The sequence below is a fragment of the Coloeus monedula genome (assembly GCF_965178545.1).
Source record: "Coloeus monedula genome assembly, chromosome: 3".
Classification (NCBI taxonomy): domain Eukaryota; kingdom Metazoa; phylum Chordata; class Aves; order Passeriformes; family Corvidae; genus Coloeus; species Coloeus monedula.
This window is the reverse complement of record NC_138783.1, coordinates 93,614,630-93,640,555: the sequence shown is the minus strand read 5'-3', so window position 1 is coordinate 93,640,555 and position 25,926 is coordinate 93,614,630. Positions and strand designations below refer to the sequence as shown.

The window sequence follows — 25,926 nt, the reverse complement described above, 5'->3', positions numbered from 1 at the left end:
TAGTTCCTTAATTGACATAGGTTTAGGTTTGCGAAATGTAAACAGTTCCTTAAAAAAAAAATCTGCGGACCCACATTTTTGTGCTGGGTTCTGCAAAGTCCTGTGCTGACATCAAGTGGTGACATATTTCTCATGCCAAAGGGAGCCAGACTGGCTGTGCTGTGTATGTGTGGGATGATATTCATTATCACAGGAAGGTAAAAGCAAGTAGCCCCAGGCCACTGGGGGATGACAGCAGAAGCCTCACTGGCAGGTGCTCCCGTGGGGATGGACAGCCAGAGGAGCGTGGAAAAGCAACACAGCCACTGCCGTGCAAGGCAAGAAGGGTGACATGAGCCTCCACAGTGACTCCTGGAGGTGCTGTCTGAGCCCCCAGCACCCACCAAATGTGACCACTGGCAACAGCTCTCCCTTTCCTAGCCAAGAAAGCTCTGGCTGAGACAGGTACAATGGGGCTTGGTGGCCTCAGTGACTGAGGAGAGCATGGAGAGCTCATTTACTAAGGAGAGCTGGACACACAGGTAACCTAAGAGGATGGGAGGCTGTATTAATTAGTTCTGCAGAAATATCAAGGAGGGCAAAACAAATATGTAAGGTCATGAACTGGCTGTGAATAAAATTAAGCTTGGTATTAGAAGGGTTTTAACTCCAAGTGAACTTCTGGAAGAACAGCCTTGTGGAAACTGTGCAGGAAAATCCTCCCACAATGGAGTTTCAAAGCGCAGGTTGGTTATTTGCAGCAGGTATTAGGGCCCATGATGTGAGCTGTAACATCAGCCCTGGCTTGGTAAGGACTGGCCTTGGTGAGGGATGTGGTCTCTTTCTCTCATCAGCCTCAATATTTGCTGAAGCTTGCTTTCAAAGGTGCACTTGATGGCAAGTGAAGTTTTATTCAGGGATTTACCCACGGATGTTCAGATCAACCATGCTTTATTAAAAGAACTGCATACTCAAATAATAGCTGGGGATTTATGACATGAAAACACAGAATAATCTCTGTTCATGAGTCAAATTAAATAAAAAACCACTCTTCCTCTCACTGGTTGTTGCTCTGAGTGTAGAAATGGTTTCCTGTCTTCCCGTGAGGCTGCCTGTGCTGGGAGCCCTGCAGCACCATTGCCATTGCACGCCAATGGGTTTATCCTTCCTCTTGTCCAGGGCTGGGAAGCAGGGTCACCCCATCCACCGAGTGCACAGCTCAGCAGCCCAGGGAATGTTTATGTCCTCTCTGTACCTATACCTCCTTTCATGGACTCTGTCTGTCTGTGCATCTCTGTGACTGGAATCCTGACGTCAGGAGAAATTTTCCATGCTCTCCTTCATGGTTGAGCATTACAAACCTAGGAGTGAAAAAGAAAAATGCCATATCCCTTCAGATGCATCCCTAGGGGGAAAATTACATTTGGGGGGTTGGTTGCTCGAAAAGCTGGTGGGATTTGCCCATTGCAGCTAAGCCTTGGTACATGTTTTGTGGAGACAACGTATAAAAGAACCACGTCATATAATTGGTCCCTAAGGTCATTGTCCAGCCTGTGCTTTGCTATGGTACAAAGAAATGTTCATGCTGTTCATCTCCACCCATGCTGTGTTACAGTAAGTGAATGCTGGGGCATGGGAGGAACACCCAAATCTTGGAGCAGCTCTCAGGGGCACTGGCAAAAGGCCCCATAGTCAGCCAGGGCACGGAGAGACGGGGCACTGTTGCACTACTGAGCTGAGGGTTGAAGTTTTTGGTTTGGGTTTGCTTTTTGGTTTTTTTTCCCCATGTGTTGACATTGCAGCCAGGATTTGCCCTTAGAGGTTTTGTTTTCTCATGAACAGCTGGACTTTAAACTTCAACATCTCTCCTGTAGCCATTTCCCACAAGAGCTGCAGGAATGCAGGCAGGCACCATTAGGCTCAGAGGGTAACAATGGCAAGGTGCTCTTGGATAATATTCTTCCTTCTCTCTGCCCTTTTCCTTCAGACAGAGCAGACAGGTATGGGTTTTGGTTTGTTGGACCTTTAATTCTGATTTGTGCTTCTGCTTTTCTAAAAACACCAGTAATTTTGTACCTCATATAATGTTTACTTTGTAGCACAGGGTGACATCACTGAAAACAGTCCATTCCTTATTTTCTTTACATTTCTGCTGTTTATTTCATGCAGCTAAGTGAAAACTGCTGTAGGCTAATGGGGTAATGTAGTTTTGAAGTACCATCATTTATGCCAGGGTAATATTTTGTCTCTCCTTACAATTTTTAGAGTGAACCAGATATTAAAGAGAATTTTATTTTATATTTCTAGTTGCTGCTGAAATAAAAATAAGAGAGTCCTATGAAAGAGGCCTATGAAAGAGAAATAAAAATAAGAGGTCCTATGCTTGTTATAGCTTGAAGAAATTTATGTTTCTGTATCAATCCTCCATGGTTTGTCAAAAATAAGGAGGAGCCAGGCAAGGAAGAAAAAGGTGGTGATCTCTTAAGAAGGTCAGAGCACCTTGCAGAAGTTCACTGCCAGCTGTGCTGGATGTGGCAGAATCACTGCACAGCAGAAATGTATGCTGGGGGTCAGATAGCATTTAAAGTGCAGAACAGAGTCATGAAGCTTTTCCTTTTTTAATATCATGTGCAAATTTGTTGCTTATGGGGTGTCCTTCAAAAAGGTAACTAAACATCTGTACACAGTTTCAGAATAATTTTGCTATTCCTGTCACTTTTTCCAGATCTGTGATTATTGATTGTTTCAACCAGCAGTGTTGCCTCCCCCCCCCCCCCCCCCAAACTGTATAAAAGAGACAAAACCCCCAAATATTCCCTGCCCCAACACATTTACTTTCCAAGCACAGAAGAACTGACAAACACGTGCTGGCACACATGGTCACGTATTGATTCATGTGGAAGCACCAGCTGCCCAGCTGGCAGGCAATTTCTGATGGAGGTATCATTTTCAAAGAAGCGTTTTAGGATCTGTTAACTCTCATGTCTCTGGTCTCTCCTCCTCTTTACTCAAATCCAAAATATTGCAGTGTCTTCCACATAAGCAGTGGTATGTGATATAGCTCTCTTAACTACCAGCATTGCTGAGGGGTAGCTTTTATTTATTCTCTTTGAGAGAGAATTTATTGAGAACTCAGCCATGTCATGGCTCTGCTGCTCAGCAAAAATAAATTGCCATGAACTAAGACTGAAGAGCATCAGTTTGGATCCACCATCATAACTTAATACAACTAATAGTCACTTCTACCAATGAGTCTGAAACCCCTATGCAGTCTCCCAAAACATTTTATAATAATGTTTTTCCCCTTTCCCTGGCTGTGCCACTGCACTCTGCTCTGTATGTCTCATGTCGTAAAGTAATGTGCCAGGAAGGACTTCAAATTCACCCTGCTTGGGGGGAAGTCAGGCATTCCCCAAAAGTAAAAGGTCACAACTCCTCAGCTGAATTTGGGCTAAGACAGAAGAGCTCTTTAAGTTCTATGGAAGTTCTATGTGTCAGAAACTCCAAATCAACCAAAATTATTTGTCTTAAAAGAGAAGGTCAATGTATTTAAGGAAATGAATCTAAGTACTTACATAGGTGTTTTGTCATACCATGTTCCAGTGTTTATATCAGCTAATGATGCAAACAGTGTTATCAAGAGACAGAGGCGTGCCAGCTCCCTATTTCTGGAGGAGGTCCTTCAAGGCAGCTTGGAAAGAGAATGCCTGGAAGAGAGATGTACACAGGAAGAAGCAAGAGAAGTATTTGAAAATGATGAAATGCTTGTAAGTATTTTGTTTTCCTGCATGCACAATAAAAACTACTGCCTTGATCCTTTACTTAAGAAACACAAGACTGCTTCATTTCTTTGGATTTCTCTCCATGTGAAATCTTTGCATTTGCCATCTCAGCAGGTGGCAAGCAGGTGTCTTCCATGGTCAAAATGGAAGTGAGGAGGTCAGCTCTGATATTTTTCAAGTCCTCTCCTGAAAATGATGTGTCATGCTCCTTATGTTACTAAATCACATGGTTGTTGTCCCATGCTGACCACACATAGAAATGCAGCTTCAGTATCCCTTAGGGACCAGGAGGGGCAAAGGGGTGTTGGTCAGCAGAAGAGCATCTGAAGGGCAGCACAAAGGAATTCCAGCCACTCCAGCTAGTAAATTGGCTTCATCAGGGCCCATCTCAAACGCCTCTGTGCAAGTGCATGCAGTATGGGGAATAAATGAGAGGAGTTAGAGTTGTGTGAGTCACTGGAACAGGTTGCCCAGAGAAGGTGTGGATGCCCCATCCCTGGGAGTGTTCAAGGCCAGCTGGATGGGGCTTTGAGCAACCTGGTCTAGTGGAAGGTGTCCCTGCTCACGGCAGGAGATTGGAACTAGATGATTTTTAAGGTCCCTTCCAACCCAAACCATTCTGTGATTTTATGACTGGGACAGAGGGAATCAATGCACCAGCAAGTAGTGGGACCTATAGATAGAGGCTCACTTGGAGAGTAGCTGCAAATTCCCTTGCACAAGAGGCTCTCTGGACATGTACAGATGGATGCTGTGCTCTTAAATGGGACTCTGGGTGGAGTTTTGTTTGCAGGGAAAGTAGAGGAAGCAGCTGTAGGGCTGCCTATGGGTAGCCATGGTTCTTTGGGGAAGGAAGGGCTGGGCAGAGGTGTCCCTTTGGGGAAAGCATCAGGTCCAGCTGCAGTAGCCAGGGAAATGCAGGGCACATGGTGGTGGTGACCAGTGGTGGTGCCCTGCAGCTCTGCTCTGTGCTGATCGCTCTGCCTCCAGCAGCACCTGTGGGGGCCAAGTGGGGTGGGACAGGATGGGGTCACTTCCCATGCTGCTGCACACCAGAGAGACAATAGCCAGCCAGTTTTTTCAGGAAACTGTATTGTTAAAGGATCCAGCTGTTCCTCTCTCGCCTGTGAAGTGCTTCTTTTCCTTTACAGCTTCTTAAGAAACAATAAAATAAGCAGAAGGCAAAGCCCCTCCCTTCTCATGCATATTTTGCTAGCAGGGCAGAAATCATAGGTGTGCAACTTTGTAAACATTAAACCGTTGTATTCTCTCATTACATGTTTTTGGTTTAGCAAAATATATATGGCATATTACATTACTTGAGAATTAAAATCTAATTTCCTTCTTTATTTTTTTTTATCCAGAAAATGTTTTGGGATATCTACTATGGTAAGCTGGCCTCTTGCTTTCTCTCCTTCAAAGTACTGTCACATTATGAACATTATGATTCAGTCTAATACTGGTTTTCTATGAGTTTGTTCTATGAGAAATGAACAGTCTCTGTTTATCATGTCTGCAGTAAAGCAGAAGGAAAATTCTTGATGTAAAATGATTTTTAAAAAGTAATATATAGGAAAAACTATTTAAAGCTGCAAAAATAATAGAAGTGGAAGGTGAATAAAGGTTATCCCAGTAAATAGGCTACTTCTTTTCCTGAATCTAAAGCTGTTCTGAAACATGAGACAGTATGTTTTGCTGATACAACAGAGCAGCACAGTTTTACCAGCAAAATCTCCCAAATACAGAATTAGCACTTAAATCTGAGCGAGATAAATAGGTATTAAAAGCTACTGAGTTGTCTAAAACCTCTGCACACTGGGATTGCATCATTCCCTGTCAGGTGCCAAGGTGAGAAACAAATCTGTAGAAGCTGAGAGCCTGATGTAATTAATGTCAGCTGAACAAGGAGCCTGTGGCACCAGCTTATGGTGACTATGCCCTATTCCCTCCCTTTTTTCTGTATGCTTCATCCAAAGTTTTTCTCTTGATTTTAACTTAGCTATTATTAATTTCCAATCTTAGGTTTAAAGAGTGGATAAGGAGGTGGCAAAACCAGCAGTCAGTAATAATTTTCTGCACAAACCACTAAACCACTGAGTCCTGGGAATCATTGCATAGAAGAATCCCATCAGTGCTATAAATGTTATGAAGAATGATGCTAAATATCTGGCATTTTATTACTTCTGTGAGGGAGGGATTAATTTCTAATTTGAGTCATTGGATATTTGGACTAAGCATGTCATGCAGGCTTCCTCTCTAGCCCAGGAGGAGAGAAAGGCAACCAGTTCAGAATGGTCCCTGCAAACAATCTTAGCCACAATCAGGATACCTTACCCATTTCAGCCTCAGGGGTGGCTTTCTTGCTGTAATTAAAAGCCATGTTTTCTGTCTTCTTCCTAAAGAACAGCAGTGTGTGTTTCCTTCTTTGTGATGTTTCTCTAACATTTTGAAGAGTGGCTTCTTTCCTCCTCACTAATCAACCACAATTTTTCATCCTGTCTTCCAACAACCTCATTTTCTAGACCTCTGGTATGCATGTTGCTTTCCCCCAAAAGTCCAGAGTGCAGTGGATAAATCTTCATTGTGAGTAAAAGAGGGCTGGGGAGAAAGGCTGAGCACCCACCTAACTGCTGGGAAACCCACAAGCTCTGTCTCATACTGCTCCACCTTTGTCCCTTCAAGTCAAAACTGATGTGGTGGCATCTGCTGGATGTCTGCTGTCGGGGCACTTTGAGGTCACACTTGTTACAGCTGTTCCTGTAGAGGGTCCCTGATCCTCTTCTATCAACAGTAGAAACTTAGCCATTGACATCACTCTCTTTAAACATCATTTTCCAAAAGTCTTGTGCATGTCTTATAACAGTCTGCTCACTTAATGACAATGTCATTGGAGACATTTCTATTCTGTGATGTTCACTGATTCCCCCTAGGTCCCTTATCCTATAATATGATTAGATTTAAAGGGTTTGAATTATTTGATCTTGAAAAATGTATGTTGGTTTTTACTTACCACCTTTTTGTACTGCTGGGTGCTTACAGTTTAATAATTCCAGTAGCCTTTCAATAACAGAAATCAGGCCATTTTCTCTGTACTTCCTTGAATCTTCTCTTTCCTCCTTTAATAAAGATAGGTGCTGGATTTATTTTCTTCCCAGCATGCATTTCAGAGGCTTGAATCCATCTAGCTGCTTCAGGCTGCAGGGGTAACCCTTCCCTAGCTCCAGCTCCTCAATTCTGCCTGCTCACTGTGTAGGTGAGATCCCCCTAATTCACCCAAAACGCCTCCCTGGAGGCCTACATTGTCCTTGGATATGCTGGTGGCATCTGACTGCAGATGGGTTGAAGGTGGTAACTCTTTCAGCCAGTATTTTAGTACATCTAACACTCATAGATATGTGTGCCCACAGCCTAATCAGATAGGGATTGGTGTTTTTTTCCCAGTAGCAGGCACAGTTTTCACTTTTCCATCCCTGAAATCAGCTAGGGCAGCTTGCTGACTGAGTTAACCTCTGTGACAGTGTTAATTTTTAGAAAGGTTGGACAACATGTCCCAGGTTAGGCTTTTCTGGCTTGCTTACTGATAGCCTATGCCTACAATAAGTAGTTGTTACTTGGAGCATGTTTTCAAATTGTTTAGGAGTCATTCCTGTGGGCAGCTTGAAGGGAAACTGGCAGCTCTGCCTGGTGCTTCACTCATAATGAGGACACCCTCTCATTTCAATGTTCAGTTCATCAGAAAGATTAGACTTGCTAGTGTCTGAGCTGCTGTATAATAATTGTGCAGATATATAAAAGTTACATTTCCTCCTATTTTGATGTTGTTTGCTGTACTCTTGCTACATAATTTTGATGCCAGATTTTTCTATCCAGTGCATATCAATCTAACATGGGAGACCTAAAACACCTGTCTCATATCACATTTGTAACAAAATAGGAACTGTAACTCAGTCCTTTTCTCTGAATCCTCAGAGCATCCATTGTCCAGAAGAAGACTTTGCCTCTGGGCAGCTCCCAGCCTCTCTGACAGGGGCTCCGAGAGTGTCTGTGGAAGCAGACTTGAGCTAAAATAACCCCCGAGGAGCAGTTCAGTGACACTTAGCCCATTTCCTTCCAAACTGCTCTCACGACACTTCTCTGAGCAGCTCATGTGCCAAAAAGGGGGCTGTGTAATTTGGGATCAGTGGTGGTGGTGACTCCTCCCTCTCCATTTCTTCAGGTGGCAGGAGGTGCTCCTCGAGCCCCTGCCAGCACAACGGCGTGTGTGAGGACAGCATCCGTGGCTACACCTGCACCTGTGCCGAGGGCTACGAGGGAGAGAACTGTGCTTTTGGTAAGGCATTGCCCCCCTTCTGAAAAGCCCCATCTCCTCCTGCCGCAGGGTGTCCCCATGAAACCATACGCAGCTACCCCATTATGCCAGTTGCCATGTTTGTGGTTAGAACACACAGTTCTTGGCAGAGCAGGGGTGATGTGTGCTGCCTGTCCACAGAACATCATGGCATCCTGAGGTTACACAGGCTGTCCCCGTGTCCTGAGCCTCCCTTCTCTGGGGATGCGGCAAAAGGGCTGAAACCAAACCACCTCACGGGTAGACCCCAAAGCCAGCCCAGCCACTGCCACCTGCACTGCCTGACTGCTTGTCCTGCTGGAGTCCCTGGTGTGCAGCCTGAAGGACCAAAGCTGCAGTGCCAGAGTGGCTTCCCAGGCACCCTGGGGCCTCTGAGGCCACACACACCCTCAAGACAGTCCCTCAGGACAGAAGGACTCCAGAAAACAAACGGTTTCCAATGGAAGTGAGAAGCATTAAGTAAAACAGATGCTTTCTGGCACAGGAAAACCCTGGGCCAGATACTACATTTTTACATCTGCCAGGTTCTTCTTTCCAGCCCTTACATCAGTATTTCTGCTGGTTCAGAGGTCCCCTGGGATGGGAGACACCCTGGCTGCAGCAAGGCAGGGTCATTTTCTGTATAAGGGGTGTGACTGTGACCAGCTTCTGTGGGAGTACAGAAGGTGACACAGCTTGGACCAGTGCTGGGAACTAGATCATCTCAGTGTGAGCCTTAGGCAGCCATGTTATATGAGATTTTTTGCTACCTATGAGCTAGATCAAATAGCTATTGTTTTGTGCTAAAGATTTAGGTGTTTGCCGAGCTATGGAAAATTGTGCATGTTTCAAAGTTCATACTCCCTTTTTTTCCCAAATCTTTGGTGGCTGATCATTTAAACGAGTGTGCAAAATGAGAGCTCTGCGTTTTTTATTTCTCAAAACTAGAAACTTTAGTTGCCTTCTTCCTCAAGCAAAACTTGTCTTCTTAACATGTGCAACAGCTCCCTTCGCTGCAGGTACTTGGTGTTTTGCTTAAAAACCCATGGAATCCTTCCATGGACTCACATGGAAAGCCCAGTTTGACCCATGGGCTGATGCTCTCCAGAAGTCAGAGGTGCAATGTTTGGCGCAAGGAGGGGGAGGGGGGAGCAGAGTTTGCAGTGAGTCTGTGAATGCTGCAGAGAATCAGCTCTCTCCAATTTCTGCATAACAAGGGAAAAAAACCCCACCCAGTGGTAAATGCTACCAAGCCAGAGTCCCTACCCTCCTCCACACAAAGTGAATAAGAAAAAAACCAGAGGACTCGTGCTGTGAAAGAATACTCCAGGTGAACTGTTGCCAATGTTTTTCCTCTGCTTGTTCTGTTTAGCTAAAAATGAATGTCACCACCAAGCAAAGGTAGGATGTGATCACTTCTGCTACCCAGGAAGTAATTCCTATCACTGTTCCTGTGCTGATGGCTATGAGCTTGGGAAGGATAAAAAACAGTGCATCGCATTAGGTAGGTGTGAGCATGGAAGTACAGGGGGCATCTCTTCAGGGCTGGGGTGGGCAGGCCACCGTCTGACATCCACATGTGATCAGCCTGCTTCAAGCCTAAAGTGATGAGAATATTGCTGGGTAGAAAAAGAAGGAATCTAGGGATCACCACCCAAGATGCCAAATGGTAAAAGAAGCACTATTTGATTGGAGTAATTAAATAAAAATCAGCAGAAAGGATTTGCTTCACTCTACTTTTCTCTCACTGGACCACATTTTCCACTCCCATGTTTGGTAAAGAGTAATTCTGCTGAACACCTGTTTGCTTAGGAATTAGATTCAGTTGATTCCCATCAGGCAACCAACAGTCTGATAAATGAAGGGAAACATTTGCTGCCATATTAATTAGCTTGAAGCAGTAGTCCTTTTCATCTCTCCAGTCTCCTACTAGGTATCTCACTCAATCTCATCCCCTTACAAAGTAGGTCTACTAAAAACACAGAAGTATACTTAGACCTGTATCTGTATTAGCACAGGTGGGGCAGCCAAATCAGAGTTCAGCTGTAGAGCCATGCTTTTGGTGGTGATGGACTGATGTCCACACTGTGCACACTTCAGTGCTTCACATCAAAGTGGCTTAGTTCAATCCTGCGGACTAAGCACACGACAGCTTTGAGAACAGGTCATGTGTGCTCCTGGAAGGTGTCCTGTGGTTTAGCTTCACCTGAACAGAACCCAGTCTGTGGGACCCAAGCCCAAAGCAACTGGAAGTGTGACAAATGCAGATTTGTTTGGGTGATCCAACTGAAAAGCGTGTGTGTTGTTTGAACCAGATGAGAAAGACACGTATGCCCCAAGAGTAACAAGGACCAGCCAGGACGCACCACGTCTAGACTGGGCCACAGCCATTAAGTATTTGACACAATTTGAATACAGGACACAAAGATGAAAAAGCAAGCTGTGCTGATGGTTGGCTGGAGAGGAAGCCTCATTTCATTAGTGACAGGCACAGTGACACCTGGTCACTACAAGCCTAACGCAGTGACCCAAAATGTTCAGCCCATTGCTAAACTATTATGACTACAATTGCCAAACAAATTACTCCACTTTTCATCAGCTTAGAAATTGTCATTCTCCTTTTTCTTTCTGCAAAAACAGAACCCCAAAGTAAAAAAAACCAAGGTGGAACAAGACGGCATTTGCAGGTATTAGCTATCTTGAAATGATACAGCCTGAAGTTTTGATTTTTTTTTTTAATTCATTTGGTAGATGCATGTGCATGTGGCAGACTTCAAGACAGTGATAACCTTATACATGAAACCAGGAAGAAAAGTGATGAAAGATTTCCTTGGCAGGTATTCCTAGCAATCCATGAAACCTATCACTTACCCCCATATGCACAGTGCTGTCTATTGTCTTTTTTGCATTTTCTTAGGTACTACTGCTAAACTCAGAAGGGAAAGGCTTCTGTGGAGGAGTGTTGCTAAAAAGTAACTTCGTGTTGACCACAGCGGAGTGTGCCCTTCTGCACTCCTATTTTGAAATCAGGGTTGGTGCTGGTAGGTGATTCAACACATTTTCTCTTGCTGCAGGGCATTTCAGTATTGACAAGCTAAATTTTAAAACACCTTACTAAACTTCTTGCTGCATAAAAATATTGTTAAAGGAAACAAATATGCTGTCATTTCATGTATGCACCTCAGTAAAGTATCTGAGCTAGAACTACTGCTGCCCCATGCTCCCCTATACAAGGCAAGCAGAGGCAACCGCCTCTCAAGCACAGTTCAGAACTCAGCACCCAGGGACCTGCTAAACATGGTGGATTTGGTGGTGGCTTTAGTTTCATGCCAAAATTCACATCAACGTTGGGTATTCATCCTTACTGCTGAAATTATGCATACTCCTACACAGCATTAAAAAGCTGCCAGTGTATTATTCCTCATTTCCCTTTATTGCAGCAGTTTCGATGAAGAGCGCCTTTAGTTACTCTGCTGCAAGTGTTTCTCAGCACAACCAGGCAGCTTGCATGCAGCTTTCAGGTCTCTGATAAACTATTCCTAAGAGCAGTGAAATGTCATTGCTTCACAGGGCCTAATGGAACAAGTGGAACTGGAAAGATAATGCAAGTTAGCGAGAAGCACGTACATATCCGGTATGACGAAGACACTGGTGAGAACAACATTGCATTACTACAGCTTCAAGAGCACGTTGAGTGTGACAACTACCACCTCCCTGTGTGCATCCCTGAAAGAGACTTTGCAGAACATGTTTTAATTCCAAAACTGGCTGGGACAGTCAGTGGCTGGAGAATGGAAGGTGACGAACTTCAAGGTGAAGAGCTGCAGGTTTCCTACCTTCCTGCTGAGGACTGCAAACAAATACTCAACATCAGCCTCACAAACAGGCAGTTTTGTGGGCACCTTCAGGAGGCCGTAGGCAAACGCCTGGCTGGAGGAAGCTTTTTGGCTACTGAGTATAAGGGCACATGGTTTCTGACTGGTATCCTGGGATCCTGGCCACTACAAGATGCTGACTGGGAAACATTGCTTTTCACCAACACTGCAAGGTATATGATATGGGTTAAACACAAAGTAAAGTAAGACACAAACACAACCAACTAACTCTCAAGCACCGAGCCCCTACCAATCATTGCAAGGAAACATTCGGATGCAGCCAGTACCCCCCTTAGACTCTACTACATCTTGCAGCAATGGAAGTTGCAACAATGGCATGTATTTAACTCCAGTTTATACAGAAAAGCCTGTTTGTCTTTCCTTCTGCTAACACACTACAGTACTGTGAAAGTCATGATGCAGTAAACCTAGTTGTTTAACTAAAAACTGATTTAACTTCAAATTTCCTAGAACTGTTCATCCTAAACCTCAAAACATGTTGAATATTTTTCTGTGATTTTAAATGTTGCTAGTACCCTGAGGTTTGATTCAGCAAAGTCGTATTTTTATTTCAGGATCCATACAAGTAAAACTTACAAAGATATGGGGAATGTCAAGCTTTTAAATGTCTATGTTGAGGTAGGACTTGACACTTTCATCATGCTAAAAAATGCTTCCCCTCATACATGGAATCTATGTTTTCCCTTGTGAATGATGTCCATGTCAGTTAGAGGGTAAAATAAAACCTGTCTAAGACAGAAAAGAAAAAAATGTTTAATTTATTTTAAAAATAATTTTAAACCCCCAAAACTACAATCTCATCAGTCTGGACAAAGTTATATTGTACCACCCCCAAACAAACCAACCAACCCCCAGGGTAGTAACACTTAAAATACTGGATCCAGTGTTTTCCCCAGAAGCAAAATAAAACAGAGTTTGGATAATTTAGCTACATCAGCTTTTGTTCATCATAATAAAAATTAAACAAAATATGACCAGAATTTTAAAAAAATCCCAAAGCCATCTGTGGGCACCTACCACATGTACTTGAACCCGTAAGTATTACTGACACAGTAAAGCTTTTGGTGTCAAACACTTCTCTAGCTTTTAGAGAAAGTTTGAAGAGAGTATTTAATACCAGCAAGATTACTGAGACTTAAAAAAAATTGGAAACCATAAAAAAACCCATTATTTCCATTCTGAAGAATGGATTAACACAAGTAACAAAGGCTGATACTTCTTCCTGAAAGATAAACACAGAAATAGTAACACAAAGTACTTTATAAATGCTTTTAAGTAGTTCAGAAGGAATTCGGAATGCTTTGCTTTATTTCTTCATGAAGTACTTTGAATGATCTAGAAAGCCTGTGGAAACTACCATTTAAAAGTCAGCATTTCATCTCAATGCACTTTGTAACACTGGCAGCCTTGGTCATTCTGGGAAAGGAGCCACAAACAGTTCCCGGTATTTCAGTCCTGGACAAGAACCAGGTCATTTACAGTGTTTTTGGGGTGAGAGGGAGCAGTTCCACTGGGCAAGCCGAGTATCTGAAGAGTACTTGAATAGCTAAGATGCAATACTCAACAACACACTGTTGACAATGGAGGAAATGGGTTCTGCTTGCTGACCACAAGCTTCTGATGCTGATGGGATATGTAGCCTTTAATGTGACCCTGGCAGAAGGAGAAAAAGGCAGTGTTAGTACTTGGAGCTGGTAACACAGTCCCCACAACCCAAACACTTACAAGCTAACCACAGCAAAGCTGTGTATGCTCAATCACCACTGCACTACTGTACTTAAATATCCATAATGGTCCAATTTATATAAGTGGGTCTTAGAGAGTAAGCAGAAAGCTGGAGCCACCATCACGTTTGTATACTAAGGGTGCTGTCAGACACAGAGCTGCTTGCCAGGGCCCCCTACGCATCTGCTTACACTGCCTTGAAGAGACAGAGCTCTACAGATGTGTTTCTAAATTCACTCTTGTTCACTTTAAAATGAGGATTTTAATCAATTAGTATCCATAACTAATAAACTAAATGACATAGTACTCCCTTTTCAGACATGCTGTTGTAACAGTGAAAGAAATCTCCCAGTGACCTAGACCACACCAAATAATGTTTCAGAAACAGAGAAGTGGTTAACTTTCTGGCTGACACTGCAATGATGCTTCAAAACCTGTCTTAATACAAATATTTAGATTTCAAGCTTTTATCTGTTCATAAGTAGTTGAGATTCATTCAGAGTAAAAGACAAATGTGGAACAAAACCAAAGAAATCTGGCTCTATTTTTTTCTAATTTGGGAAGATCAAGAGTCTCCTACTTCAAATGCAGAACAAATCTTTTTGGCGCCACTTAAAAGGTTTGTATTTTTAAATCAATGTTTATGCATATATAGATATGTCAGTATTGAACTCATAATGTGAAATTCAACTTCAATTTTAACTGATTCCTGCAAGAACTAGAGGAAGTCCTCAGAGCAAATGAAAATATTTCCCTTTGAGCACAAGTCCCTCCAAAAAACCACATGAAAACCTGGGACTACTGATGTGTTTTTTGTCATAAACTGTTATTCTCTATCTAATATTTTTTACTGTTGGAAGTCTGGAAGCACCAGACAATGAGTGGTCAGGACGTACCAAATATATAAGGTTAGCTAAAATACACTGGACTTCATCAATATCAACATCATCTACTTGCATGAACTTCAGAGCAATCAGAAAAGCATCTAGAGATAGCTGATGGGTTTTGAGTAGTAAATATCTGAAAGAAACAACAGGAAAAAAAAGTGTTATTGAGAAATAATCATTTAAAAATTCTGTTTCTTAGAAAAATGGCCTTTCTACAATAAATTTACCTTAACAGGAAGTCAGCTCTCTCAGAGACAACTAAGGAGCATATACAATTCTACCCCAGTCCCAGGTGAAACCATATTAAATCTGCTTTTGCAAAAATGTAGGTTTTTCTTATGCTTACACTTTCTTGAAGAGATTCCTGTATGTGATGATTTTCAGCTTCTCAAGGATAAGAAAGATTCCACATCGAATAAAGAAGGTCTCATGCTTTGTCAGAGCATCATTCAGTAGGAGAAGATTTCCTTCACTGCAAGGATAAAGAAAAGAAAAAATGAGAAGGTCTTACCCCAATGAGAAAAAAAATTACCTGACTTGGTAGGAATATGCCTCCCCTGCCTTCCTCAACCACCCCGAAGAAACACTTTTTACTTAATATTTTTTGAACACAAAGCAGCAAAACAAGCATCGTACCTCACAGACTTTGTTACTTCAGCAAACTGCATAAGGTCATACTTTTTTAAGAGCTGAACTGTTGGCATATGGCCCTGAAAAATAAATGGTGTCCAAGTTTTCCAGGGTAAAGTCAAATGCATTTTAAATAGAATCTGCTAAGCTATAAAAAAAAATTGTTAAGAGAAAAAGAGGAGTATTTAACCACTTTTTTGTGCTACAGAATAAGAAGTGAATGAAAGTTATTTGTAAGACAACCTCCTTGTCCCTCTCGAACACCTCATAGCACAACTCACAGTAACTACTGATTTATCATGATTTAGGGACTATTAATACTCAACGTTAGGGAGCAGCTATCAAACTTGTAGAATCAAGATTCTGTGACATGAGGCCTTGGCAGATTGGAATTTTATGTCACGGCTGTATGATCTAACCTACAAACAGAAGAACTGTGGGAATCCCAAGCATTTCCACAGGAATACAAGCAGTACCTCAGCCCTGTCAAGTGCTATCTCAGTCTGTAATAGATCTTTTCTTTTCTATGCCTCCATGCAGAAATAAAAATGTTCTCTCAAAAAAAAACACCACCACCACGCCCCTCCCCTCCAAAAAAAGAAAGAGAAAGGTTAAATTTAAAGAAACAAAATTAATTCTTATTGTAAGATCAGGTAAGATTGAACCATCTACAGAATCAAGAAGAAACGTTGTTTTTCATCCCCCGCACAGCAAAGATCAGAATGCACATTGACTTGGTCAGACTTTAGTTATATCATGCTATGCTGTTGCTAACTCCTTTCCTGAATGGAGGATTAGCTGAGAGCAGAACTGAGCTGCAGGTTTACTGAGAGCTGTTAGGAACAAAAGAACAATATACAAGCTATTTTAGTACAGTTTGAAGTTAGTGTTAATGTTTGGACTCTGATTTTAAAAAAGCAACTGTAAATACAATGACCTTTATCTAGTTTCTCTAATGCCTCTTGTACACTAAAACTGGTCCAGAAAAGCCACAGTAATTCTAGGCACTAACAGACACACCAGTTTAAGGCAGCCAGTCAGGACTGGGACAAAGTTTTTAGGAAGACTATTAGTAAGTTTTCCTTTACCAACCCTACCACAATTGATCTGAAAACAACCACTAAGAAAGTCAACAAATTAAAAAAGGAAAACGCCAATTATCATACTCACTATACTGCCCCTTTACCCACTTGACATAGCAAGGGACTGGAAAGGGAGCACTGAATGGAAAAGGCAGGGAGGTCACAAACAGGTCAGGGGGAAGGTGGAAAAAGGCAACTCAGTAGAGGCAGGTCATAACAGCATTCTCCACGGGTAATTTTGGTAACAGGGCCAGAACAGGAAACTCTAAAATCTAGTTCCTGTCCCCTCAGTTACAATGAATTAATACTCAGCATAATCCACTAATTCAGGGATACACAAATGTTAGCACAGCACATGGGAATGGACAGGAACAAGAAACAGATGTGCTTAATTCTTTTAACAGAAATACGAAATGATAAAATAGTAACAAGTCTTCACTGATTTTTTCAAAACCAAAACACTCTGCCTCATGACCCTTCTGAGATGCCTCAAATGGGAAAATGCATGAGATACAAATAGAAAACCCAAAGACAGGCTGCAGCTGTGGCAAACCCCTCTCAACAGTCCTTAGCCATCTGTTTGCACATCCTTCTTTCTTCCACCAGGTGAAAGAAGCAGACAAATTTGTTCTAGTGAATCTGCATCTTCCCTGGCTTTTGTGTGCAGTTGATCAGCAGAGAGGCACTCTGCTGTAAGACAGAAGTTACACTGTTGAGTGCTTCACCAAAGAATTCAAGTATATCTTTATTATAGTAATATCAGGTTGCACCCTTAGAAGGCGTGGGAGAAAGCAGGGGGAAAGGAGGGATGGGTTGGTTTTGTTTGAGGTGGAGTTTTCTCGTTTGGCTGTGTTTTTTCCCTTCTGTGTTGCTATAAATGACAACTCAACACTTTTTGCCCTCCCACAACAAGGTGAGCATATGCTGGCTCTTACAGGGGTAAAATAGCCTCTGAATTCCAGTAAGGAAAAATCAAGAAAATACTGAGCATCAGTTTTACTATCTGCATGTGTAACCCCTTCCCCTTATCTAGGAAAGTAGTATCTACTCACCAACAACATTTTTACCGGCAGCAGGTAGATCAAAATCATTCTTTTGTTCTTCTGGCTTGATCGGTGACAGTGCTCAAAGGCAAATGACAGATACTCTTCAGCTGCAAACACAAGTAACATGAATCAACAACAAAAACGGATTAAAGCTGTAACCCAAATTCTGTGCTCAATATCCATCTCCAGCTTGAACACATGACATTTGAAATTGTATAAAAAAGCATCATACTACTCAAAACACATAAAGGAAAATTGGAGATTCACACAAAATACAAAGTATTACCAGAAAGATAAGTTCTCTTTCAGAAAGTCACAGAAAACTTGTCAAGGTCTTGATGTCAGACATTACAGTTACAAGTAATACTGGAGTTTTCAGCTCATTTCAGTAATAGTATTGTGCTCCTATTACAGAAGCAGAAAATCTCAAAAAGTGCTGGTAATATACTCTATTTCCTAAATTCAGATTAGGTTCTTCAAGAGATGAAAGCTGAATGCAATGCACACATCCCCTGAGCTGCAGAAACGTGCCAGTAAGACCACACAGCATATAGCATGAAGATCTCTCAGCAGCTTCCACTGATGGAGAAAAAATGGTAAGCCTGACAGGCAGAACACACTGTTTGAAGTAACAGAACCAGCACCAGAATAGATGTTGGTCAGGGGTTTCAGTTAGTGATGAAGCTGTACATACACCTTAGCTCTAGATGCATTTCTGTTAGTGAAATCTATTAGAAATCTGGGGAATGCAGTTTCTACATCTTCCAAAATCAATCCCTCAAGAAACTAATTCTACATTACAGTTCGCTGAAGATTTCCTACGTGGCACACAGCAACCTGAAGAGTTGAAGGATCCTCTGTGAAACTTTTACAAACCTATTGTTTTGGATGCTTATACATTTTGTAATGCACACACACAATGCATAAGACTGCAGGGAACTTCACTGACACAAATATTTTAAAGCTGGGCATATACTACAATTAGAAGTGTGATATAATGTCATCCCTGTTTTGTGTCAGCCTGTGGGTTTTGGACCTTTCAGCATGAATCTTCCTTTGCTCAATGCAATTACAATTGCACCTGCTACTCACACTTTGAGTCACACAAACACACACCTTCAGCCAGGTTTCAGGCCAAGCAGCAAGATTCTAAACGTGTCTTACTGGCACACAGTACCTTGCTTAAAGTCACTGTCAAACATGGCCTTGCGTCCAACATAGTATTTGTATGTAACTCTCTGTGCCATACTATACTCATCCTTCAGATTTGAGCTGTCAATTGCTCTTATTAAGGGCTTACAGAGATGGAGCTTGTTGATCTGTTAAAAAAAAATTGCATTTTAATCAGAGTGTAGATAGACAGTATCATATACAAGCAGGGTGGGTTTGACTTAGAATATGAAGTACAAAACACAGCTTACCAGACTTGCACCCTACCTTAAAATAAATTTTAAACAGCTGATTCACGAGAAACAACATGCCCCACTTTTTTGAGTCTTCGATGCCTGCTCGACTGTCACAAGAAAAAAGAAAAAACCTGCTAGTACTGAACATTGTAAGAAAATAATGACTTTTTCCTTACAGTAAATTCATTCCATAGATATTCACTCCATAGCATTTTTAGGGTAAACACAGGTGTACCACTGCTATATATTTTCTCAACGTAATGAAAAGATGTCATGCAAAATATTATTCATCTGCATCAGGGTCCTCACTCCAGTTTGCAGATAACACATACACAAGCACAGTGGTGGCTTATAATACTCAAGGTGAAAGAAACACCAGAAAAAAACCACTTTTTCCACTTCTGAAGTGTTAAAATTGCTAACACTGCAAACCAGTCACCTCTTTTCCATCTAATTCTAATGGAGCAAACTTCACAACTAACAGAGCACAGAAACATTAATCATGTTTCCTGAGAAACAGACACATAATCAGTTCCTCCCAACAATACCTGCTAGAAATGCTAAACCTGAAGCGAGGGCTCTCCCTCTGTAGTTAATAGTCAAGAGAGAACAGACTATAAATAAGAAGACAAGCCTCAGAAGTGTTCATTCAAAGACCCATATATGGTCTAAGTAAGCTGGAAAATTTAAAGCAAAGTTCATTAAGTTCTTAACAATTTAACAGTGCAAGCTCAATAGAGGATCTTTCACTTACGTGTCACTGGCACAGACTCGAAAGCAGCCCATCAGCAGTTCTGCTGCTTTTTCCAACATGTCACCAACTTTGCTCTTCCCTTTCTTCACAAGCTGTTGATCTGCCTAGCATTACACAGCAAGAAACAATATGCAATTCAACAACATGGTTTACTAGGCTGCGAAGTTTAGTTCTTTAATACAGCATTTTATAAAGTATTATAGCAAGACATCAGCCATGGCTGCTATCTCCCAAATCTAGAAGGCAGTCAAACTCACAGAACAAAACACTCAGAGAGGCTCCTGGACATGTACCAAGCCCAACGTACAGAAGGACAGTCCTTTGAAAACAGCACTGATCACTATTGCCTTTGGTATCACTCAGCTTAATGCAGGTCTCAGAAACCTAAATTCAGGTTTAATACCTGAATTGGAGCATTAACACTTCAACTCAAGTGTAAAAAGACCAAGAGCCTGCAAAAATTATGGAGTTTTGAGTCTTAGCATTTATAACTTAGTTTTTCTCCACAGTCACAAATACTAGATTTTATTTCTAACCCATATTCAATACTTTCCAGTAATAAGACACACTGTTGGGACTTGAGACTTCCAGAAGAAAGATAAAACATATGTTACAGCAGGAGAATAAAAGAATTCAGGTGTCAACATATGGGAAAGATCCATGCACTGATTAATGCAGAACTTCAACAGAAAAAATATATCAAGTAGATATTTATTACGTGCTTTCTAGAAGGTGTTATTACAGTGTTTGCATTCTCACTAGCTGAAATGTGAAGAAAACAAATGGAAATGCATCCTGCTGCAGAAGTCTTCTCTGCATCCAAATCCTCTGAATACACTAAGGTTAGAAGACAGAGTTCAAACACTTCCAGCATTGACTGATTCAACACTTCCCTTTCTCATGCATCTCAGAGATACAGATTTCCCTCATCCAGAGTGAGAATTGAGACTTGTTACAGAGCAGTCACACACATGAAAAATACTCCCTGTGCAAGCATTCCACATGTGTGGTTTTGTGGGTAAGTGGGCACCAGAGAGTGACGAGGGGATGAACGCTGAAAATACTGGATATTGTCAAACTCTAACCCAACTTGAACTCCAGCTTCAACTCTTCAGGTAAAGTGACTAGGAACAACTCTGCCACTTGCCTTGGCCTAACAGTTCTCAACAGGCTGGTGAATTGAAGTAGCTTGTATAGGGATCTGAGAAAAATAATGTAAATTTGGGGATTATTTGCACGTCAGCAGTTGTATGGGCTCACCAAAGGCTCCAAAGAGCATCAAAAGTGGTGCAAATATTTGGAAAAGGGGAGCAGAAACTTCTGTCTTCAGATGTCTTGAATGGTTAGATCAGCTTGGTTGTCTGTGATACCTCCAATTTCCACCAAATCCTTGGGATAACATGGAAATAGCGACTTAAGCCATGTGCTACTCAATAAAGAAAATACTTATCCCTTCATAAATTCTAAGCAACTGCTGGGAGTTGCATTCAGGTCCTCAGAACCCCTCTAGTTCCATCTGCAAATGGGAGGTGGGCAGACTGAGCAACTAATTTTTCAACAGAACTGGATGAATTTAGTGTGTCAACAAAATCCTAAACAATGAGTTAAAGAGAACTGAGCAAAATTAGGCTGTGTAATAAAGTCTAAAAATATTTCTATTGTGGAAATACCAAACAGACAAAAGTAATGAGGTTGTTAATCAGATCTACTTACATTATTAGCAAAAATTCGAAGATCAAGGGCTACAGAATACATAATAGGTAAGGCCCTGGAAAAGAAAACCATAGTATACTTAGTAGGTGCAAATCAAGCAATATGTAAGACATGAGAAACAAGCAATTTATCTTTTTTTTGCTAGTTGGTCATACAATTAGGAAAGTATACGTTAATCTTTAAATAAAGAAGGATGCACTTAAAAGGACAGCTCTTCAAGATCTCAGCATTTCAGAAATCCTACACTACAATAATTATTTCTAAAGTCTTTTTTACTGTGGATTTAATAAAATACCACTTCTCTTCAAACATTTAGTTTTCACACTTTGGGACATAAAAACTCAACCAGGCAACAAAGCCAATTAGGCTTGATTTTAGCATCACTGGGGATAAATAAAAACGATAGGTATAATTTTAGTTTCACTACTATGGTATTATACTAGGAAAAGATGAGTCTATTTTGTAGCAGCTTTCTATGATGTACTCACCAATTTTCTTCTTTATGCGCCTGAAATGCTCGCAGGAAAGATGTATTGTATTTAGGAAAATTTAAAATGCCATGAAATGAAGCACAGATTTGAGAAATAGCTGTTCAATGGTACCATATATGACTTCATGAAAGACGAGAAAACAAAAAACCATCAAGAAGTTGAGGAGTTGAGTTGCAGTATGGAAGAAGGTGAGCACAGCCACTTTGAGTGGCAGCAGCAGCAAGAAACACTGACCAGAGATAAGATAGAAGCTTCTTTATCTTCCCCTCTAGCCAAGTACTAACTGCAAGGTATTATAATGATTTGAGACTCTCCTATGTTCTGGGAGAAATTAATTTTCTAGTTTAGAGACAAGTGCCAAACTCCTTCTTAGCCCTACAGAAAGCTGGAAGAGGAGTGTATCTGCATTTCCTTGCTCAGAAACCTGAACAGCTGAAGTGTATTTGGAAGCAGACCACATTCTATTAGATTTTTAAAAACCATAAAGAGAATCTAGTCTACAAGAACTTAATCTGAAAACAATATACAAGATTTATGGAAAAGGATATTGGACAATAACTGTTTGGCATTTGTATGCTTCTATGAAGTCATGGTTTGCAACAGCATAAGTACACCTGTCAAACAAAAGATGCATTAGTGCATCAGAAAATATACATAAACATAAAATATTTATTTTTGTGTCCTACCAGGCATGAAGTTTTACAGTTTATTTAAGGCACAAAGAAATATGATTAGAAACATTCCTAGAAAACTAGCACAAGTATTTTAATAAAGCACTAAGCTTGATAATTGTAGAAAACAGATCCTAGAGAACAGTAGGTATTTATTTTGTATAAGCTAATGCTTGTTGAAACTGTCACCAAGATGAAACTAAAAAAATCCAAGATCGTTGAAAAAGACTAGGTGCAGAAAATTATTAAGTAAAACCTCACAGATTTGCTTAGATGCTAAGCTCTCTTAAGAGTACTTTTATGATTATAATTCCCTTTAAAAAATATTTATTTCCCTTACTTATTTCACTCTAAATTCTTGTGTAGCTAGTAGGCAGAGCAAGGGAAACAGCAGGCACTGACACCAAAGCTGTGCTGATGGCCATACACAGATGACAGCCAGGTACATAGAGCAAACTTTAGGTGGAGAGGAAAAAGTAAGTATTTTCTGCAATTCTAGCATTATTTGTAAGAGTAATAAATACCAAGTTTTCAGGTGTAAGCCCTTTAAAACAGGCAAGTAAACTTAAGGATATGCTTCCCCATCCCTGCTCTACACCTCACAACTGACTTTACATTCCAGGCGCATCTTTACCTTAAATGGGCTGCAAACATCTCATCATATGGTGATTCCAAAACTTGTTGACACTTCTCCTCTGGAGATGGAAGCTAAGTGTACAATAAAGGAATAAAACATTAAAGGAACATCCAATGCACCAGAAACAGAACATCATATGTATATTTTGTCATGACATTTCTCACGGATTTGTTAGGGTTGGAAGGGACCTCTGGAGATCATCTAGTATGCACCTCCCAGAACTTAAATTACATTAACAATCATATCCAGAGTAATGAATTGCTAGTGTGCATTCTGTCTCCAGAACCTGAACAGAGCCAGCCTTAAATAAAAGCATCCAAAACACACAAACACCAGGTCCTTACTACTCACTGCTTTTTTCTCCATAGTGCCTTCCACTGTGCTATGCTAGTAACTAATGCAGACCTGGTCAGAAAGGACATTCAAAACTGTATTTATCCAGAAAACAATTCAAAGTGGAACACAAAGAGCCAACCAGAAAACAAAAATTATATATAGTATCCTTGTAAGAAGAAAAGGGAAGCAAACCTACAAGGGGATCCTGCCTCGGCCTGTGAAACAGATTTCTGAGGTTCCTCTCCAATGGAAAGGAACCCACACACAGAACTAGGAAAACTGAAAGTAAAACAAAAGGTCAAAAACCAGATTCTCACCTGTAGCCTTGGGTTTGCAACATGTGGATGTTTAAATGATACTAATTCTGCACAAAATGTTCCGTCTCTGGTCTCAATGGCTTCTTGTACCTACCAAAGTAACCAGTCACATTACAGAATAAAACCCAGTAACAGGCACACAACATATTTATACAACTACAGAAGCCACCATCTAGTTACCACTGTTCATATATATTGACATCAAACAAATGTGAGATTTTAAAGGTTTAAAACGGAATAAATAATTTTGTATTTCCAATACACCTGTTTTTCAAAAAGGTCTCAGGGAGAAAGTAGAGAGAACACCATTGTGGTTTTATCCTTATTCGTAGGATGCAAGCATACGTATGTACATGGGTTTAGGATTGTAAAACAGCAGCCAACAGCCAGATTTGAAGCTTTCTAAAATTCCAGTTGGAGCTATAGGCATCAAACATGTATGTGAAGGCACAATCTTTGAGTAATGCTTTAAAACGAAGACATTTAAAATGAAGACTTAACATGTAGATATCACTTCAAAGGCAATGTCTGCTATAAGATTGATAGTCTTATATCATCAAAAACATAAAATGTTTTTGAAACTTGCTAAGACTGTAAATACTATATTCTGTGGGAGAATGGTTTAATTCTGCTTCCTGCTAAAGATAACTCTTTGTTAAAAACAGTCTGCCTGGACAGATTATTGTGAATCAAGGTGGAAATTTCTTCACTTGAAGTAGCTTTAGGTATTGCTTCTTAAGAGTTTCTTTCCTACTGCTTGTGCTTTATTTGTCATATTTTTGTGTCCCAATATGAAAAAAAAAAATCTTTTTGATGTATGGAAAGCTCATACCAAATGGGAAAAAACGCCATAGACTAAAACAGCAACAAAAGATGGAAAATCAACTGCTTAAACTTCTTCAGAAATTTGTGTTCAGTTTTTATTGCAGGAAAAAGAAGAGATAATTTGATGTTTGTAGATAGTTTTTCATATTAAATGTTCAATGGACTGTCAACCGAACAAGATGTGGTGGACTTTTTAGAACAGACCGCTATCCTAGGAGATCTCAGATGCTCCATTTTTGGAGACTAAAACCCAAACAATTACTCCCTTCTTGTGCCTTCTCTTAATTGGCTTAACTGATGCCAGATGAAGTGAGTAAGATGGTAACAGTGATGAGATTACGATGGTCCAGCAAGAACCCTCCAGAGTGGACACACAAAAAGCTTGTCACTGGCAGCTCCGTCCAGCCGGTGTGCCCGGGGCTCCGCTCCTGCCCCTCCACCCTCCATGTCAAAGTGTGTGTCCGCACTTCTGGACATCTCAGACCCCTGTATTTCTCGAATCCCTGAGCTGCCCTTGTTCCTGGACACACACACAACCTCCCGTGGAGGCTCTAACAGATAAGTTTTCTCAGAAACCTCCACACTTTTCAGGCATTCCAGGTGTACATCCTTGGCACTCAGACGGTGTGTTTCACACACGCTGAAGAAATATATTTTTCCACCACATCACTTATCCTACGTTGCTGTAACTCTTAACCAAGGCAGCATATTTACAGCAAAAAACACACGCGCATACTCAAACAGGGCCCACAGATTAATAAAAAAAAATTAATAAAAAATCTTGCTTACTTGCTGCAAGTACTGATTTATGGTGATGTGCGCCATTAAAGGGTAAGGAGATGAGGCGGGAGCCCCACACCCGTCCCGCCCTGCGAGCCCCGACACTCCCGGAACTCCCTCAGCGTTTCCGGATCCCGGCGCATCCGACGGCGGCGGGAACAGCCCCGAGAGTCACGTGACAGCCTCCAACCGGGTCCGCCTCGCCTCTGCCCCGCCCACCGCGGGCTGGGGGCGTGGCTTAGCCCGGGTAGCCAATGGGAGTGAGCGATGGGCGGGGCAGGGGGCGCGCGTCAGCGGTAAGCCGCGTGCGCTGGGGCGCGGCCCGCAGTTGGGGGTGCTGCTCGTTTGTGGCTGGTGCTGCTGTTCGTAAAGCCCTCGGCTTGTAAAGAAGGCGGGCGGCACAGCCATCCTGTGGCAAGACCCCAGTGGCGGGGTGGCCCAGGAATTTTCTCGGGAGAGTGCTGGACGCCTGCCTCCTCTCCCTTCTCTCTATCTGCTCTGCCCTCGGGGAGCGCTGGAGAGGGGTCTCGGTGAACTTGGGTCGAAAAAGTTGAATCGAGCATTAAACTGCCGAACAGGTTGACTCCTAAAGGCGCTCACGCTAGGGAGATGCGTGAGACAAGGACACGTTCCATGCTCGTG

General features: G+C 41.6%; 2 protein-coding genes across 2 annotated transcripts; one reads left to right on the top strand and one right to left on the bottom strand.

Moving 5' to 3' along the window:
- Positions 1-1,830: 1,830 nt before the first annotated feature.
- On the top strand, positions 1,831-12,170 carry PROZ (protein Z, vitamin K dependent plasma glycoprotein; the record flags this gene model as incomplete). The annotated part of the gene is made up of 8 exons (XM_082277381.1): positions 1,831-1,979; positions 3,583-3,746; positions 5,126-5,150; positions 7,978-8,091; positions 9,461-9,592; positions 10,840-10,925; positions 11,006-11,129; positions 11,659-12,170. The coding sequence occupies exons 1-8, from the start codon at positions 1,913-1,915 to the stop codon at positions 12,168-12,170; spliced, it is 1,224 nt and encodes a 407-aa protein (XP_082133507.1). The 5' UTR covers positions 1,831-1,912.
- Positions 12,171-13,263: 1,093 nt separating this feature from the next.
- Positions 13,264-25,391, bottom strand: PCID2 (PCI domain containing 2). The gene is made up of 14 exons (XM_082278456.1): positions 25,294-25,391; positions 23,680-23,769; positions 23,024-23,097; positions 22,267-22,332; positions 21,716-21,757; positions 21,228-21,282; positions 19,515-19,618; positions 18,792-18,867; positions 18,532-18,673; positions 17,361-17,461; positions 15,233-15,306; positions 14,943-15,068; positions 14,606-14,729; positions 13,264-13,637 (listed from the first exon to the last, which is right to left on the bottom strand). Exons 1-14 carry the CDS (start codon positions 25,327-25,329, stop codon positions 13,545-13,547), a joined length of 1,203 nt encoding a protein of 400 aa, XP_082134582.1. The 5' UTR covers positions 25,330-25,391; the 3' UTR covers positions 13,264-13,544.
- Positions 25,392-25,926: the final 535 nt, after the last annotated feature.

What these genes read in the sequence shown, in the direction of transcription:
- PCID2 (XM_082278456.1), bottom strand. Translation starts at nt 25,329, where the DNA reads ATGGCGCACATCACCATAAATCAGTACTTGCAGCAA. An exon ending in TAAATCAGTACTTGCAGCAA is followed by an intron (nt 23,770 to 25,293) that starts GTAAGCAAGATT and finishes TTACTTTGGTAG; the next exon opens with GTACAAGAAGCCATTGAGAC. An exon ending in TTCGAATTTTTGCTAATAAT is followed by an intron (nt 19,619 to 21,227) that starts GTAAGTAGATCT and finishes GTGTAATGCTAG; the next exon opens with GCAGATCAACAGCTTGTGAA.